This window comes from Hemiscyllium ocellatum, chromosome 7 (assembly GCF_020745735.1).
Source record: "Hemiscyllium ocellatum isolate sHemOce1 chromosome 7, sHemOce1.pat.X.cur, whole genome shotgun sequence".
In the NCBI taxonomy this organism is placed as follows: domain Eukaryota; kingdom Metazoa; phylum Chordata; class Chondrichthyes; order Orectolobiformes; family Hemiscylliidae; genus Hemiscyllium; species Hemiscyllium ocellatum.
The window spans coordinates 90532065-90551169 of NC_083407.1; the positions used below are offsets into that span (position 1 = coordinate 90532065).

The 19105-nt window shown below is 43.3% G+C and overlaps 1 protein-coding gene across 1 annotated transcript in view; it reads left to right on the forward strand.

Annotated features, from left to right (window-relative positions):
* Positions 1 to 19105, forward strand: part of LOC132817546 (protein unc-80 homolog) — a 270588-nt gene that overhangs the window by 50888 nt on the left and 200595 nt on the right. Inside the window, exons 8-10 of the mRNA XM_060828048.1 lie at positions 7104 to 7365; positions 11915 to 12049; positions 12821 to 13037. Coding sequence (XP_060684031.1) covers positions 7104 to 7365; positions 11915 to 12049; positions 12821 to 13037 — 614 coding nt within the window. The remainder of the gene's footprint in view (positions 1 to 7103; positions 7366 to 11914; positions 12050 to 12820; positions 13038 to 19105) is intronic.

The following is a 19105-nucleotide window of genomic DNA, read 5'->3' on the forward strand; positions in this document are numbered from 1 at the left end:
CATCACTTGGCTGGTGAAGAGAAGGGCACTGCCTGTGAGATCCTTTTATGCATGCCCGGATTCTCTATGCCACCGCACACTGTCCTCGAAGTGGCTGTGGATGATACAAAACTGTCACACACCTCCTGGAATGTGGCTATGCAAAGGAGGTCTGGAGAAGAAGGCACTAGTGTCTGTCGAGGTTTGTCCTGAGCAGGTCCGTGACGTGGGATTCCGTGCTTTGCCCGGGCCTGTTCCCCGGGTCGTACACCAAGACGAACATCAACTGCACCTGGAGGATCATCAACTCGATAAAAGACGCACTTTGGTCTGCCCAAAACTTGTTGGTCTTCCAGTTGAAGAAGTTAATCCTGACTGAGGGCTGCAAACTGGCACGTTCCAAGGTTCAGGACTACGTCCTGAGGGACGCGCTGAAGCTTGGGGCAGCTGCTGCCAAGGTGCGGTGGGGAAAGACCACCATGTAAGGTCCTTCTGCTAAAGAATAAGGGGTGGGGTGGGGGCATTCAGTAACTGGACCCTGCTATCACCTCAGCTATAGACCAAGAAGTCATCTGTAAATATAGGGTATGGTGGACATCAAAGACTTAATTTGTCATCTGTCGGTAAAAAGAGGATAGCTCTGAATGAGTTCATTAACTGTCCATGTACCAAAGATTTATTTTCTATGAATAAAGTACATTTTTGAAATTGAAAAAAAATTTATAAATAAAACAAAAACACAAAACTAGAGATTACATAAAATCAATGTAAAACTGTTATGTGTAAGAAAGAAAATTGTTTCCAATAAAGAGCTGATAATTATGATAACCAAAATAATTGAGAGTTCATAATGATTATTATTTAATAATAATTGAGGTAAAAATTGTGAGAGTTCAATATTTAACGAGGTACAGCAACTGAAACTGAGATCTGTGATTATTGGCATGCCCGTCTTGCCATGGTTGTTGCCATACCTTTAGTTGCTATGGTTCCTGTGTTGTTTTTAGACAGTCTGCTCCTTGATTGTTCGTTTTAAAAATATCAAGTAGCAAAGCCTGGGATTTCATGGCAAATAGATTCTTCATTTTTCTGGAAACCATAACAGAGGAAACAAAATAAAATTTTAAGGCAGACAGCGAACTTCTAACTCAATAATTTTTCTAATTTATGAAGTAAGGTAAAAATAGACCTCTTGTTTTATTAGAATGACAGTGTAAATGTGATATGCAAAATGCATTTTTCTCTTGAACTGAACAAAACCAGCAATGCCTGCTACAGTATCAACCACCGTGGAAAATATCATATTGATAAACAGTCATGAAAGTGAAGTTACAGCAGCAGTAACAATGACATCCAAGCTTGACATTTATCTTTTGATAGGCGAAAGTGAGGACTGCAGATGCTGGTGATTAGAATTGAGAGTGTGGTGCTGGGAAAGCACAGAAGGTCAGGCAGTATTTGAAGGGCTTTTGCCTGAAATGTTGATTTTCCTGCTTCTCAGTTGCTGCCTGACCTGCTATGCTTTTCCAGCACCACACTCTCAACATTTACCTTTTGATACTGAATGCAAGAGTATGAAATGTTATTAAAACATAGATATTTGATCTTTTGAGTCATTTTCATATTATTGAAGGTTACAGATATAAATACAGAGATAATGATGAAGTATTCTTGTTGAATCAGTGGAATATTGTTTTTGTAGAATACAAATATTCATGATTGAGCAACGTAGGTTGTAATGTGTTGTTAATAATGTGACAATATTATGGCTTAGGAAGTGTACTTTGTCCTTTTTTGTTAGAAGAGAGATTGAGACAGAGGTACTGAGCGGTTTATTCCAAGGCAATGAAGTAAAGAGCATATGAGGTTTTTTTTGGAAGAATAGAAACAGCATGAATGGGTAGAATCAGGCTTCCAAACAACCAGGGTTTCAGGTTAAATTTCAGTGGATTCTAAGGTTTAGACGTTGGCTGCGGAAGCTATCTCTCTGTCCCTGCTACAGGACTCGCATAACAAAATATATTTTACTGAATTTGCCTTTGCCAAGGATGTGTTTATGGGATGTTACTGTATTGGAACATTTGCTGCTTAGTAGTTAAAGATTGCATTATCCTGTTAAGTTTTCCAGTAGAGTTAAAGTTACATAAAAATGTAAGAAATACAGAATTAAACAGCTTCACCTTTCAGACTTAAAAGAAAGTGCCACATAGAAGGGAAGAAAATCTAGGTTTCCTGTTACCTGCAAGAGAAATTATTTTGGTTGTCTCAAAGTCAACTCTCAGAAGTTAGAATATCTCAGCACAATTCACTATAATTTATTATTCAGTGGAAATATGGATATTATGAGCAAACTTCAAATTTAATTTACAGTATTTCATGTTCTTCAAGCGTTTTGCTTATGCTTGAGAGATCTTTGCTGCATAAAATAATCGATAAAATCTTTGGTGATGTTTTACCAGTCCTGACGGCATTTTCATCAAGACCAGAAGTAAGTACATCAATGAAAGTAGGTCATTGCTATTTTGAGATTTTTTTAAAATCAAATCAGCAGTTTGATACATGGTTGTAAATTTCCAAGTATACCTACTGGATGCTTCTACCGGGTTCTCTGCAGGTAAAGCAAAAGTAATTTCAAACTATTCTGATGGACCAGACCAAACCCCCTGCAAGTTTATCAAGTAGATTGTTTAGATTCTAACTTTTATCTTATTTAAGGCACTGTGATCCAGATGTAATTTGATCGGTCACATTACTCAGCTTTAAGCAAAACATACTTTCTTACATTTTTATCACTGCTCAATAAATTTGCACTGAATTGATCAAGAATATTTATTCATAAACTCAAGACACAAATCTGTTTAATTCTGGCATTTTCTTGTTTTTATTACCTCAACTTGAAAAAAAACAAAAAGTCACCAAAACACAGATTTTTTTTCAACTAAAAGGTTTTTTTTTATTCTGCTGTAAGTTTGCTTTTTGAAAGTATTCTTTTAAAGTATTGTACTTTCTAGAACAAACAGAAAAGAAACCAACTGTAGAATAATGCAGCCACAAAGGAAAATATTTGACCCATGGTGTGTATGAAGGCTCTTTCAAAGAACAAACAAGTTATATTCAACTCCCTGGTCTTTCCCCATCTTACTTCATGAATTTAACCAATTCCCAAATGCTATTACTGAATTCACTTGTACCTTACTATCAGGAAATGTGCTCCACCATGCCTCACTGGAGCAGCAAGCTAAAAATCATGCCCCACTATTCCTGAAATCATTTTAGAAGGATGCATATTCTTCCATTTATCTGTCTCTTTGACTGCAGTTGGCAGAAACTATAGCAAGGTTTCTGTAGTTGACAATAGCTTAATAACTATTTATTACAAACAATTAGAATCTAGCTCCAGGTAAACAAATATGAACCATTATCATATAGCTACTACTTAAAGCTGTAATCACTTTATAAACTCCCCCGATATACATATTTTCAAACTTCGCATTTAATTTACAGTGTTGCGGTATTGCATGTCCTTCAAGCATTTTGTTTACATACAAATGTCTACAATCAAAGAAACATAGGTGTTATGGATGGAAGGAAAGCCTGGGAAAGCAGTTCAGTAGTTTCTGTTCACAGGATTTCTGAAATGATTCTTATGGAGATCTTTTTCCGGACTCCCCAACCCCAGGGAATAGAGGGCATAGGTTATGGTGATAGGGGAAAGATTTAAAAGGGACCAAAGGGGCAACATTTTCACATGTATGGAATAAGCTGCCAAAGGAAGTGGTGGAAGCTGTACAATTACAACATTTAAAAGGCATCTGGATGTGTACATGAATAGAAAGGGTTTAGAGGGATATGGGCCAATTATACTGGCAAAAAAGAAACATTTGAGGACTCCGGGTCTATCCACGATGGAATTTAGAAGGATGAGGGGAGGTCTAATTGAAACATATAGAGTACTAAATAGAGTAAACGTTGGGAGGATGTTTCCATTGGTAGGAGAGATTAGGATAAAGCGAAGATACTTTAGAGCAGAGATAATTAAAAACATCTTCTGCCAGAGGGTGATGAACCTGTGGAATTCATCTGAGGCCAGGTCATAGAGTATATTTAAGACTAAGATAGATAGGTTCTTGAATATCAAGGAGATCAAGTGTTATGGGGAGAAAGTGGGTGAATGGGGTTGATAAACTTATCAGCCTTGACTGAATGGCAGAACGGACTCGATGGGTTGAATGGCCTAATGTCTGCTCCTATGTCTCATGGTCTTATGGTTAAATGGATTAATTTATTATTAATTTTTAATTGATTAATGGATTAACCAGATTAATTTAGGATCTCTGGACAGAATGGACGAATTGGACCGAAGGCTTTGTTTCTGTGCTGTACATCATTATGACTCTATGGTCAGAACACTATTTGGTCTTCCTTCTCCAGAGACATTCACTAATTTGCAGGGTGCACAGGGGACCGTTTGTAGAAAGTCCTTGGACTTGTTAGTTAAAAATCACAGCTTATAGTAAGAAATATAAACTGAAATAAACATCAACTGATTTTATTCTGCCTTAAAGTGTCTTTTACTGCAGAGAACAGAGAGAGCTCTTGAGTAATAATGCAGACCCAAAGGATTCTCACAGTACTGTTCAAATTCCCAAGCTGTTCAGCTCCCTGAGACCTAATTGTATAGTGGGTGACTGGCAGAAGGCCTTTGTCTTTGATAGCTAGACCCAAGTGCACAGACCAATCAGCTGCTTGTTGCTAGACAAAACTCTATTTGTACACAACTGTTTGATCCCAACTCAACTGCAAACTACACTCCAACTAGTACTGGAAACCACACCTGTGTGAACAGTGTTTACAATGATTTGGCAGTTTATTAGCTCAAAATATGCAGCAATACTCCAGTATCCTTGATTTTTAAATAGTTCTTTTCCCATTTCACTTATTTAAAAATGCAAAAAAGGGAAAGACACAGTATATTACCAGTCCAACTGGTCAGTTTTTATTCAGTTTAACATTATTGGTGGGAAGGCTTTAGAAATGACAAGCGGGGAGGGGAGGTGGAGGGGAAATCCCTTTCAGAGATTTGTGTTAATAAAGGAAAGTCAGCATGGAATTGTTCAAAGGCAGTTCTAGTTTGACTGAGCTAAAAAAATTTTTTTTGATGGACTATCAGGAAGATCTATCAATTATATGCAATGTAAATTGCTAATATGGATTTCAAAAAAATTAGTGACAAAGTACCACATAAAAGATTGGTGAATAAAATTGATTTTCAATGAAAAGCAGGGTCTGTAGTAGCACAGATAAAAGAATTGGTATTAGGCCAGAAAACAGTGAGGTGTGGTGTTTGTTTTCACAGCTGCAAATGTGTTGCTGGTCAAAGCACAGCAGGCCAGGCAGCATCTCAGGAATAGAGAATTCGACGTTTCGAGCATAAGCCCTTCATCAGGCTTATGCTCGAAACGTCGAATTCTCTATTCCTGAGATGCTGCCTGGCCTGCTGTGCTTTGACCAGCAACACATTTGCAGCTGTGATCTCCAGCATCTGCAGACCTCATTTTTTACTGTTTGTTTTCACACATGACTAGGCAAGTGGCAAGTAATATTTACACCAGAAAAATGCCAGGCAATGACCATTACCAACAAGAGAGAATTTAACAGTTACCACTTGATAAACTACGTTCCACTCTCCTGGATGAGTGTACCCTAAACAGCACTCAAGAAGCTTGACCCTATTTAGGACAAAACTGCCCACTTGATTGGCAACATTCACTCCCTCCTCCCCTCAGGATCAGTTGCAGCAGAATGTGCCATCTATAAGGTGCACTGTGAAAATTAACCAGGGCTCCATAGACATCACCTTTCAAATACATGATCACTGCCATCCAGAAGGACAAGGGCAGAAGGTGCACAGGAGCACTGTCACCTGCAATTTCCTGTCCAACCTATCAACATCCTGATTTGGAATTATGCCATTATTCCTTTACTAGAGAAGGATCAAAATTCTGGAACTCCCTCCTTAACAACAGTGTGAGTGTACTTAAAATGGACTACAAAGGTTTAAGAAGACAGCTCACCACCTCATTCTTTTAGGCCAATCAGAGATGGACAATAAACATTAGCATAGTCCCTGAAGTCCACATCCCCATGAATGAATAACATGAAGTGTTGGTGGGAACATGAGCCCTCCAGTACTGGCTGTCACACACCCATCTGGCATTTGGTGGGGTGTTAATTGGCTAAAGGCAGACCTCTGCCCCCATTTGGGGTGGAAATCCCATCTTTGAGATCTGCCACTCAGTTTGTCGAAAGGTAGATGAGAGGCTTTTGGAGAGGTTGAGGGACTTGATTTGAGAGACCTGGATCAGAAGAACTAGAGGGGAATATAGCAATGGGACTGGGACAAAGAGCAACAGGGGACCCTGAAGAAGGTATCCCATCTTGCCCTTCATTAACTGTGTAGCTAATGCTGCCAGGCTACTCACTTGGCATGAACTTCTGTCTGCTGTAGATAAAATACTAGTGTGGATAGTGCAAGGCATTTGAGATTACATTAATTGGCCACGATGGAGAATATTTAATTTCAAGCCTATAGAAGTACTTTTTTGAAATATCGCCAATGTTGCAAAGTATCAACTTCAGGAGCCAAAATGCATCCAGCTTTTTCCCACCCAGCTGCAGTGTCTTTATGACAAGGTGATCTCTCTTTGTGATGTTGACTGTGGGACAAATATTTGTCAGATATAGCCCACCTGCTCTTTTTTCCTGTATATTATGTCATGGGATATTTTCCATGGACTGAAGTGTGCAGACAAGGTCTTGGTGTGATGTCTCATCTGAAAGAAGGCATCTCCCACAGTGCAGAAATTCCACAATACTGCATGGGAATGTCAGCCTAGATGTTGTGCTCAGGTCCAGGAGGGGGACTTGAAACCCACAAACGTCTGACCCCTCCTTGTGCCCAATATGTAAAATGAAGGGGGAAGGGTCATCTGGAATTATGAAATAATTGTTCGAGTCCAATAAAAAAATTCTCCACAATCATGTATTAATGTGATCATTATTTTGCACATGATTCTGACCAACTTACTCTTTTCATTAAGAAAAGTAAATGATCTCTGTTACAGAACTTCAATGACCATACCACTAAGTCAGAAATCTCGGTATGCCACCTATTTTGATGTTGCTGTATTGCGCTGTCTGCTGCAGCCCCATTGGTCTGAAGAAGGTATTCACTGGGCACTGATGTATTCCTTGCAAAGACTTCGACAAATTCTAGAGGAGAAGCCAGATAGACCCTCTGAGCCTGAAATAACTCATTTACCCAGACCACGCAGTAGTTCCATGGTAGCTGCAGCTCCTTCGCTGGTTAACACCCATAAAACACAGGTATGGAACGATTAAACTCAGACCTTTGCTCTTTAATAATACATTTCTACATTGAGGTTGCTTTGAATATTCCAACTCAGAACCTTACAGTGCGAGTAACCCATCAATCTCTTCAACTCATTTCCTGTTTAAGTTTACACATTACATTCAGAACTTGCTGTTTCGGTGAAATCCTGGGGCCTGATTTTTTTTTCAAATCGGAAGTGTACAGTCAGGATCTGAGAGTTGGACTGTTTTGCGGGTGTTCCAATTTTCATTCTTGACTAGAGGTTGAGCAGGGATATAAAAATGGGAATTATAGGCCCAGTGGGAATTTGGAGGTTGTCCAGGCGTGGAGCCATGAGGGCACATCAATGGCCTAGGTGATCGAGCACTTTGCTGACAATTTAAGGAGCATTAAACAAAAAGCAGCATTCATTCCTGCTCCATCTATGCCAATGGGTTTCACCTCATGCCGCTCTCTTAGTATCCTTCTCTTTTTATTCTCTCTGTGGAACTCTATTGCCCTTTGCCCAAACTTTGGTTCTTTATACCTCTTCTGTCAACTTATAGTAGTGTCAGCACATGCCAACTACTCTTTGCCCATGCATTAAACATGCCAAATCATCCAGAACCCACCATGGACAGACCTCAGGATACTTGCTGAGGTTATAGAAAGCATTCGGTGCAGGATTAGGCCATTCAGCCCTTTGAGCCAGCACCACCATTCGCTATGACCATGACTGATCACCTACAATCAGTATCCTGTCCCTGCCTTCAACAGGCTATTAATGAAATCGCTATTTAAAAAGACACTATTGAAAAAAGGTGTTCACTATATATAATTTTTCTTAATCCGACAGGAAAATAAACACAAACTTTCACAGCCTAACTTCGTGGAATTAAAAAGCATTTGGAGCTGTCATTCAGTCGCTGAATTGGGGAACACGCGGCTGTAGTCATGAAGTGTTGTAGCAGTAATCTTGTCATGATGGCCATTAGGCTTCTGACAGAGTGAAATAGTCGGCACTGTTCATATTTAACAGTAAAGTTTTCACAAATATTCAAGGATCAAAAACCTTTAATGTTTTAGTGGCTCACTTTGATCGCTATCATTATAGCTCCACTGAGAGCAACCTGACAGTACATCCTGACCTCTGCCTGGAGAGAGAGCCCTAACCTCCTTCTGGACAACAGTCCTGACCTTTATCCAGACTGTTTTCCCCGGACCTCTATTTGGACAGTTTAGCCGGACTCTTGCACCCAAGCTCTATCCGGGCAGTTTATCCGGACAGTTCACTCAGCCTCTATCCGGACTCTCCCCCCGAGCTCTATCTGGACAGTTCCCCCCGAGCCCTATCCGGACAGTTCCCCCCGAGCTGTATCCGGACAGTTCCCCCCGGGCTGTATCCGGACAGTTCCCCTGAGCTCTATCCGGACAGTTCCCCCTGAGCCCTATCCGGACAGTCCCCCCTGAGCTCTATCCGGACAGTTCCCCCTGAGCCCTATCCGGACAGTCCCCCCTGAGCTCTATCCGGACAGTTCCCCCTGGGCTCTATCCGGACAGTTCCCCCTGAGTTCTATCCGGACAGTTCCCCTCGACCTCTATCCGGACAGTTCCCCCATGAGCTCTATCCGGACAGTTCCCCCCGGGCTCTATCCGGACAGTTCCCCCCGACCTCTATCCGGACAGTTCCCCCCGACCTCTATCCGGACAGTTCCCCTCGAGCTCTATCCGGGCAGTTCCCCCTGAGCTCTATCCGGACAGTTCCCCCTGAGCTCTATCTGGACAGTTCCCCCTGAGCTCTATCCGGACAGTTCCCCCCGAGCCCTATCCGGACAGTTCCCCCCGGGCTCTATCCGGGCAGTTCCCCCTGAGCTCTATCCGGACAGTTCCCCCGGAGCTCTATCCGGACAGTTCCCCCTGAGCCCTATCCGGACAGTTCCCCCCGGGCTCTATCCGGACAGTTCCCCCCGGGCTCTATCCGGACAGTTCCCCCCGGGCTCTATCCGGACAGTTCCCCCATGAGCTCTATCCGGACAGTTCCCCCATGAGCTCTATCCGGACAGTTCCCCCTGAGCTCTATCCGGACAGTTCCCCCCGGGCTCTATCCGGACAGTTCCCCCGTGAGCTCTATCCGGACAGTTCCCCTCGAGCTCTATCCGGACAGTTCCCCCATGAGCTCTATCCGGACAGTTTCCCCATGAGCTCTATCCGGACAGTTCCCCCGTGAGCTCCATCCGGGCAGTTCCCCCCGGGCACTATCCAGACAGATCCCCCCGGGCTCTATCCGGACAGTTCCCCTGAGCTCTATCCGGACAGTTCCCCTGAGCTCTATCCGGACAGATCCCCCCGGGCTCTATCCGGACAGTTCCCCCCGGGCTCTATCCGGACAGTTCCCACCGAGCTCTATCCGGACAGTTCCCCCGTGAGCTCTATCCGGACAGTTCCCCCCGGGCTCTATCCGGACAGTTCCCACCGAGCTCTATCCAGACAGTTCCCCCTGAGCCCTATCCGGACAGTTCCACCTGTGCTCTATCCGGACAGTTCCCCTCGAGCTCTATCCAGACAGTTCCCCCCGGGCTCTATCCGGACAGTTCCCCCCGGGCTCTATCCGGACAGTTCCCCCCGGGCTCTATCCGGACAGTTCTCCCCGAGCTCTATCCGGAGAGTTCCCCCCGAGCTCCATATGGACAGTTCCCCCCGGGCTCTATCCGGACAGTGTGCCCTGAGCTCTACCTGGACAGATGCCTCTGACCTCTATCTGGACATTATTCCCTATCCGCTATCCGGACAGTTCCCCCTACCTCTATCCAGACAGTACACTTTATAATTCTAAGTCTGGTATTTCCTGCATAGTTTGATGTTCCAGTCACCCTAGTGACCCAACCTAGACTGCAACCAATATTTGGGATGACATTAATGACCATGTTGATTACAAAGTGCGTGAATGAGAGTCCCATCCCCCGGCACTTTCCACAGCATAAGGAGACAAGCTGCTGCTGTGAGGAGAGATTTCAAATTTTGTTTAAAATTTTTTAAAAACTCAGGGCCGAGAGGTTGTATTCTGCATGAAATTCAGCTGTGTTCAGCCAATTCAAATTCCTGTGAGCCTCTATGTGCAGGTATTCCTAATACCTTCTATTTCTAGCGTGCAAATATGAAAGAAATAACTTGCATTTATGCTGCGCTTTTCACAACCCAAAGTGATCACAAAGTGCCTTGACGTCAATCGAGTCTTTTGAAGTCATTGTCAGATTGCCCATTTTCTTTTGTGATGTTGTTTGTGGGAGGGAGCAAAAAAAATGTTCCAGAAACTAGGGAGGAGTACTCTTTCCTTCTTTGAACATTGCCTGGGATCTCTTGTGTCCAAAGACGAGGTTCCCATCTTTTGAAAGCTTCTCCAACATTGCTGCATTCCCCCAGTACTGGACAGAAGTATCGACCCCGATGATCTGGCATAACTGTCCAGTTATCTTTGTTTTGAGTTACATTGTTGGTCGTATGTACCTCCAGTGGAGTGTTCTATCCTGCATTGTATCAAAAGGCCATATGAATGCGATGCAGCACAGCTGAATGGATTCACAGAAAGATCCATAATTGATATTACTAATAGAGGCTCCTGAAGAGTAATTGGGAGTGGAAGCATTGGCTGATTTTAACCGTTTCACCTTGCATCTAACCTGAAGGTACAATTGATGATATAACTGCTTCTCTTAGGCACTAACTAAATGCCTTAAATATAGCTGCTTCCTTCCAAGGTGACTTGGCAACCTTCTGGGCCAAACCTAGAACATTCTATTTTCCTTTTTATAACTTTAAGTAAAATGCGAATAAAATATTCAACTAGAAATCAATTTAGCTTTCTTCCAAACTCTTGTACCTCCAGTTTACATGCTCGTTATTGGAGGAATTATTAAACTGAAAAAACAGTAGAGAGTGTAAAATATGATTTTTGAAAGATAATTTATGTATACTTTATATTCTGGATATGCAATCAAAGTCCCTTGTTGATTAATGCTCTTCACTGTCCCTTTTCAGACCTTTACTGTCCACTGAATGACCTGTGTCCTTGAATTCAAACTCCTCAGACAGTGTTAGCCGATGCTTGCAGCAAAAAACTTAGCTTCTTCAAAAACCTGAAACACTACTTTACACATTCATCTATCTTGCAATACATGGCTGAAGATTTAACATCATTTTTCAAAGTTTGGCGATTTTTCTTTCTGAGTAACTTGCATAATCTGATTAATATTTACGCAGTATGGTTATTTACTTGATCACTGACTGGTGACTTTTAGAGTTAATATCACACCAACAGGTGGACATAAATAGTGGTATTGGTGTGCACTGTAATATTATCTTCATGCCCTTCAGCTTGTTGAATGTTGGGTAAAATCATTGGCTTTTAAAGTCAAGTAAATGGAGTTTTAAATTGGATTGTTCATTCACAATTACTAACTCTGTGCTATATTTACCCTGTGTGTGTGAGAGAGACTAAGTAAAACGATGAAGATTTTCACAAAAATGCTTTTGCCTCACTTATAGTTTATACCTTTTTTTTTCAAGGATCTTACAATGAAGTGCAATGAAGAGGAAAAATCCCTCAGTTCTGAAACATTTTCTAAGGTGTCTGTGACAAACTTGAGACGACAAGCTGTTCCAGACCTTTCTAGTGACCTCGGAATGAATATCTTCAAAAAGGTAAAGAAATCTTGCACAGATATTTATTGGAGCAAATAAAAATTGGAAAATCAATGCTTTGCTTCAGTCAATATTCTATTCTTACGCTTGGAATTTATTTTTAATATACTCACAACGTTCAGAATAAGATCGTCGGTATATGAAAGATGATTGCCAGTACTGCTAAATGCTAATAGCTATATAAAATCAGCATTAATTTTAAACTATTGGCATATTAGATATTTTTATTGGTTTAATGTATTGACATCGTGAACCTAGATTCTCTCAAAGCAATTTTAACTAAACTAAATAAATTGGGGATTGCATGTGCCAGAATAACATTAGTCAGAAAATCTTGATGGTAATCCAGAAGTTAAAGAGTTAAATGTGAAAAATTAGCTTTTGACCCACTTCAGATGTATTACTGAACAATAAAGTCTGTTACCTTATAGAACATAGAACAATACAGCGCAGAACAGGGCTTTCAGCCCTTGATGTTGTGCCGACCTGTGAACTATTCTCAGCTCGTCCCCCTACACTATCCCGAAATCATCCATGTGTTTATCTAAGGATTGTTTAAATGTCCCTAATATGGCTGAGTTGTCTATATATTAGCAGGTAGGGCATTCCACACCCTTACCACTCTCTGTGTAAAGAACATTCCTCTGACATCTGTCTTAAATCTATCACCCCTCAATTTGTAGTTATGCCCTCTTGTACAAGCTGACGTCATCATCCTAGGAAAAAGTATTTCACTGTCTACCCTATGTGTCTTCCTTATGTGTGTACAAGTTCAAGACTCGGAAAGAGGAGCGAGAACGGAAAGGCTCGATCCCCTTCCATCACCCGGGTAAAAAGCGGCAGCGACGAATGGGGATGCCATTCCTCCTTCATGAGGATCATTTAGATGTGTCACCGACCCGAAGCACATTTTCATTTGGAAGCTTTTCTGGAGCTGGAGAAGAAAGGCGTGGTTTGGAGAGAGGCGGGTGGCAAGCTACAATACTGGGTGAGCCACAAATGATAAAACCAGATGCTTATGGTTACTTAACGTTGTTGTCATATGTCTAGTTGCTGTGCATTTCAGTTTCTTCGACAAAGTACTCTTTAAATGATCATTTTGGGGCCTAAGGTCATAGGTCTGGATTTCATGGTTCCTGGCAGGATGAGGGCAGGTGGAACAGGAATGTGATCCTCTATGTCCAGCCCTCATCTTTTCAGTCTGTCGACTCAACCTTCAGGCAGCCAATTACCGGCAGTCTGGTGGGGATCTGCTGACCAATTAGCCTTAGAAAGACAGCCCTCCAGGTCCTACTGAACACCAGCATTGAACATCTGGTGGAAGGGTATGAAGTGTTGAATCACTTCAAAGGTTGGATTGTGCCTTCAAGGTCCCCTACCCTGTCAATGTAGAAACAAAAATAGAAACTGCTGGAAAAGCTCATCATGTCTGGCCGCATCTGTGAAGAGAAATCAAAGTTAACTTTTCAGGTCTGGTGACCCTTTCTCAGAACCGTTGAGCCAGCGGCAATCCCCAAGCAATGCAATGTGGCTGTGGAAACATGTTTTAGCAAATAGCTGATTAAACACGAGGAGCGACAGTGAAATTCATGTCGGTGGACGAGAAGAAGGATTGGAATAGAAATCCTGTTGGAGAGAGGAGCAGAATTTCTTCTAGGTAGGCATGCCCTAAAAGAGATGTGGCAGTGAGTTAAACACAAAATAAAAACCAAAAGAACTGTGGTTGCTGTAAATCAAAAACAAAAACAGAAGGTGCTGGAAAAGCTCAGCAGGTCTGGCAGCATCTGTGAAGAGAAATCAGAGTTAACCTTTCAGATCCAGTGACCCTTCCTCAGAACTGGACCTCTCAACTTAATTGCTTTGCCAGCCTATAAAACCTGAGCAAAGGTTTTAAAAAATGTCAGTGTCAAGTCGGTCATCATTAATGGAGATGGAGAGGTCCAGGAAGGGGAGGGAGGTGTCAGAGATGGTCCAGGTAAATTTAAGGTCAGGGTGGAATGTGTTGGTGAAGTTGATGAATTGCTCAACTTTCTCGTGGGAGCACGAGGTGGCACCAATGCAGTCATCAATGTAGCGGAGGAAGAGGTGGGGAGTGCTGCCACGTAGAGCAGCAGCCTGCTTCTTGCAGCTGTGGTCCCATTTGGAAGCCTTTCCATCCACCTCTCTTTGCTGCTGCCTACGCATACCTGAAATGATTCAATACTTTTCCTATGACCCTGTCGAGAAATACAGTGCACGATGACAAATTCCAGCCGAGTGGCTTTTCGACGAGCTCAAGACTTGGTCGTATTTCTTTTCTCAAAGGACAATTTCGACAGCCACTTCACTTTCTGTATTGACAGAAAGAGGTAGGACAATGCCAGTTTGACGTCATACTTGACATGAGTGTGGAGGTTAGCTTACCTGATTTCCAGCCATACAATCCAGTCAGCAGAGTCATTTAGGAAGAAAAGGAATGTTTTTCACCAATCTATGCTGGAGTCCTCTGAAAGAAAATACTCAGACCCATGTTTCTGTTGCCCTGCAACTTTATTTCTGTCAGTTGGTTATAAGACCAAAAGCTACAGGGGCAGAAGTGAGCAATTCAGCCCATTGAGTGTGTCCAATCTTTCAATGAGATCTTGCCTGATCTGTTAATCCTCAACTCCAATTTCCCCATCATCCTTGTTTCCCTCACTAATTAAAACCCTGTCTATCTCAGCCTGGGATACATTTAACCACTCACCCTGACAGCACAATAAAGTATTCAGTACCCTGTGAGAGAAGAAATTCCTCCTCATCTCTGTCCACTCATTAGAATTAGATTTTATTGTCATGTGTATTCAAGTACAGGGATACGGGAGCAATGTGGAAAAGAGTCCAAAGTCGCCATTTCCGATGTCATCTTAGGTACAAAGGAACCCAGGTACAAAATCTGTAGAAAAATAAAGAAATAAAGGTAAAGGTTCAACATTACAGTTCTTCGTAAGTGCTTAGCCATGTTGGACTCACATTCTCTCTCAGCACTGGCTCAACTGTCCCACACTCGCCACTGCCAGAACTTCTGGGAGATCTTAGGCTGCCTGCTCTCATTGCCATTGCAGGTGCCAGTGTACCTCTCACACTGTCATCCTGGGCTCCATCTCCTCCACATTGTGTTTGCTCTCCCTGCGCTGGCTGGAAGAAACACTGTCTCAAATGCGCTGGACACCTGGAAGTTGCTGAACGCTGTGAAGTATCCGTGGAGAGAGAAACAGGATGAACATTCCCATTAAGCAAGCGGATAAAGGGGCACAGTGGTAGTCTGGCGCACTGACCTCTACACCGCTGAAGCTAAACGCCAACTCGAGGACACCTCTTCCTACTGCCCCCTCGACCATGACCCCATCCCCCATCACCAAACCATCATCTCCCAGACCATACTGAACCTCATCACCTCAGGAGATCTCCCACCCACAGCTTCCAACCTCATAGTCCGGGAACCCCGTACTAACCGGTTCTACCGCCTTCCCAAGATCCACAAGCTTGACCACCCTGGATGACCCATTGTCTCGGCATGCTCCTGCCCACTGAACTCATCTCTACCTACCTCGACACTGTCCTATCCCCCCTAGTCCAGGAACTCCCCACATACGTTCTAGATACCACCCACGCCCTCTACCTCCTCCAAGACTTCCGTTTCCCCAGCCCCCAACACCTCATCTTCACCATGGATATCCAATCCCTCTACACGACCATCCGCCATGACCAGGGCCTCCAAGCCCTCCGTTTTTTCCTCTCCAGACATCCCCAACAATACCCTTCCACCGACACTCTCATTGTCTGGCCGAACTGGTCCTCACCCTTAACAATTTCTCCTTTGAATCCTCCCACTTCCTCCAGACCAAAGGGGTAGCCATGGGCACACGTATGGGCCCCAGCTATGCCTGTCTCTTTGTTGGCTACGTAGAACAGTTGATCTTCCGTAATTACACCGGCACCACTCCCCACCTCTTCCTCCGCTACATTGATGACTGCATTGGTGCCACCTCGTGCTCCCACGAGAAAGTTGAGCAATTCATCAACTTCACCAACACATTCCACCCTGACCTTAAATTTACCTGGACCATCTCTGACACCTCCCTCCCCTTCCTGGACCTCTCCATCTCCATTAATGATGACCGACTTGACACTGACATTTTTTACAAACCCACTGACTCCCACAGCTACCTGGATTACACCTCTATCTCTTACAAAAATGCCTTCTCGTATTCCCAATTCCTCTGCCTCCGCCATATCTGCTCCCAGGAGGACCAGTTCCACCATAGAACATACCAGATGGCCTCTTTCTTTAGAGACCACAATTTCCCTTCCCACATGGTTAAAGATGCCCTCCAACGCATCTCGTCCACATCCCGCACCTCTGCCCTCAGACCACACCACTCCAACCGTAACAAGGACAGAATGCCCCTGGTGCTCACCTTCCACCCTACCATCCTTCGCATAAACCAAATCATCCGCTGACATTTCCGCCACCTCCAAAAAGACCCCATCACCAGGGATATATTTCCCTCCCCGCCCCTTTCCGCCTTCCGCAAAGACCGTTCCCTCCGTGACTACCTGGTCAGGTCCACGCCCCCCTACGACCCACCCTCCCATCCTGGCACTTTCCCCTGCCACCGCAGGAACTGTAAAACCTGTGCCCACACCTCCTCCCTCATCTCTATCCAAGGCCCTAAAGGAGCCTTCCACATCCATCAAAGTTTTACCTGCACATTCACTAATATCATGGATTGTATCCGTTGCTCCCGATGCGGTCTCCTCTACATTGGGGAGACTGGGTGCCTCCTAGCAGAGACCTTTAGGGAACATCTCCGAGACACCCACACCAATCAACCACACCACCCCGTGGCCCAATATTTCAACTCCACCTCCCACTCTGCCGAGGGCATGGAGGTCCTGGGCCTCCTTCACCACCGCTCCCTCACCACCAGACGCCTGGAGGAAGAACGCCTCATCTTTTGCCTCGGAACACTTCAATGTAGACTTCAACAGCTTCCTCATTTCCCCTTCCCCCCACCTCATCCTAGTTTCAAACTTAAAGCTCAGCACTGTCCCCATGACTTGTCCGGACTTGTCTGACCTGCCTAGCTCCTTTTCACCTATCCACTCTACCCTCTCCTCCCTGACCTATCACCTTCATCCCCTCCCCCACTCACCCATTGTACTCTATGCTACTTTCTCCCCACCCCCACCCTCCCCTAGCTTATCTCTCCATGCTTCCAGCTCACTGCCTTTATTCCTGATGAAGGGCTTTTGCCCGAAACGTCAATTTCGCTGCACTTTGGATGCTGCCTCAACTGCTGTGCTCTTCCAGCACCACTGACCCATGAACATTTCAAGCCTAGTATGATCTTCTTCCGAGTGTTACTGTTAGACTATGCCCCCTGGACCTGCGCATTCCTGCAAGGAGAAACAACTTTCCTGTATCTACCCTGTCAAGCCACCTAAGAATCTCATACCTTAAAGTAAGGCCTCCTTTCATTCTTCTAAAATCTAATATTATCCAATTTCCTTCTGAACTCATTGGTTACCTTCACTTCTACTAACGTCATAGATGTTGAAATCCAAGTCACTAACACTTACTTATTGTGCCAAACTTTGACAAAGTGCATCCTAACTAACAACCCCTTCCCCCCTTCCCCCCCTCCCCAATTCAACTTTGCACTCCTGTGACCATTTATGAAGTCCAAGATACTACATGCTACTATTTCATTGTGTCCCACCAACTTCAATGATCTTTGCACATGGCCACACAGGTCTGTCGTCTTGCCATTCTCTTTAAAAATGTGCTATTTAGGCTTCATTCTCTCTCCTCATGTTTTCTTTCTAAATGCAAATCAAATTCCATCTGCCATTGTTTTCTCCATTCTGATTGTCCTTCAGTCTGTAAGAGGTGATATTGGCCCAACGTTTTTGCCAGCTCCAATTTGATATCATTGGAAAACTTGAAGATTTTTCTCTGTATTCCAATGACCAAATGATTGGAAAGCAGTGCTGATCCTTGGGCAACGCCACTGTCTACCATCCTTGGGTCTGAAAGCAACCGTTTACCATAGTATTCTTTATTTTATGTAGCCTTCCTATTTTGAACTGTCCATTTCATAAGCTTCAATTTTGTTAACCTGCCTTCTGTGTGAAAATTGAACAAATGGCTTCTAAAAACCTATAATGGACAATGTCTCGTGCATTTCCTTCAATGTTCTCCATTACAAAATCAAAATTCAATTAATTTATTCAAACTTACTCTTCTTTGTACTCAAACCTCTTCAAATGCCTGTAAATGTTTTCTCTAATTATTGCTTCTGAAACCTGACCCAGCCCATTACATTAGACTGACCCAGACTATAGTTATTCAGATTGTCTTTTACACTCTTTCTTGAACAAATATTACATTTGACACTCCCCAGACTTCTGGCACCTCCACTGACAATTAAGGCTCGCCCTCCAGCTTTCTGCATTTGCATTTCCCTTAGCAATTGGGGACATTAGCTATCCGGACCAGGTTGCGTATCTACTCTCAGCATAAGCAGGCTTTCCGGCACATCCTGAAAATCAATGTTCATGCTATCCTATACCTCCACATCTACTGATATTTTATGAGCACCTTTGTCTTGAGTAAATGCTGATTTTTAAAAAGTACTCATTTTAACCTTACCCTGCTCTTCCAAGCACATATCATCTTCCTTATCTCTAAATCATCCCACTCCCTCTCTTACTGCCTACTAGTTGCATACTGACAACAGTTTTATCAACTGTCAACTATTCTTATTTTCTGTGAGCCATTTTCATTTCGTTTTTACTCCCCATGTCAGCTTATTGTAATTAGCCTTGGTCTTAGTTGAAGAATTTAAGGATACTTGCGTTTCCTTACTTGCTTTTTGCCACTAATCAACATTTAAGTATTTCTTCTTTGTTGGTCTTCAGGCAACATAAGGTGGTGCATAGAAACATTAGCGAATGTTTCTCCTTCCTATTTCTCAGCAAATCCTCAGCAAGGAAGTCCTTGTGATGTGTTTGGCATCTTCCCCTGATGTT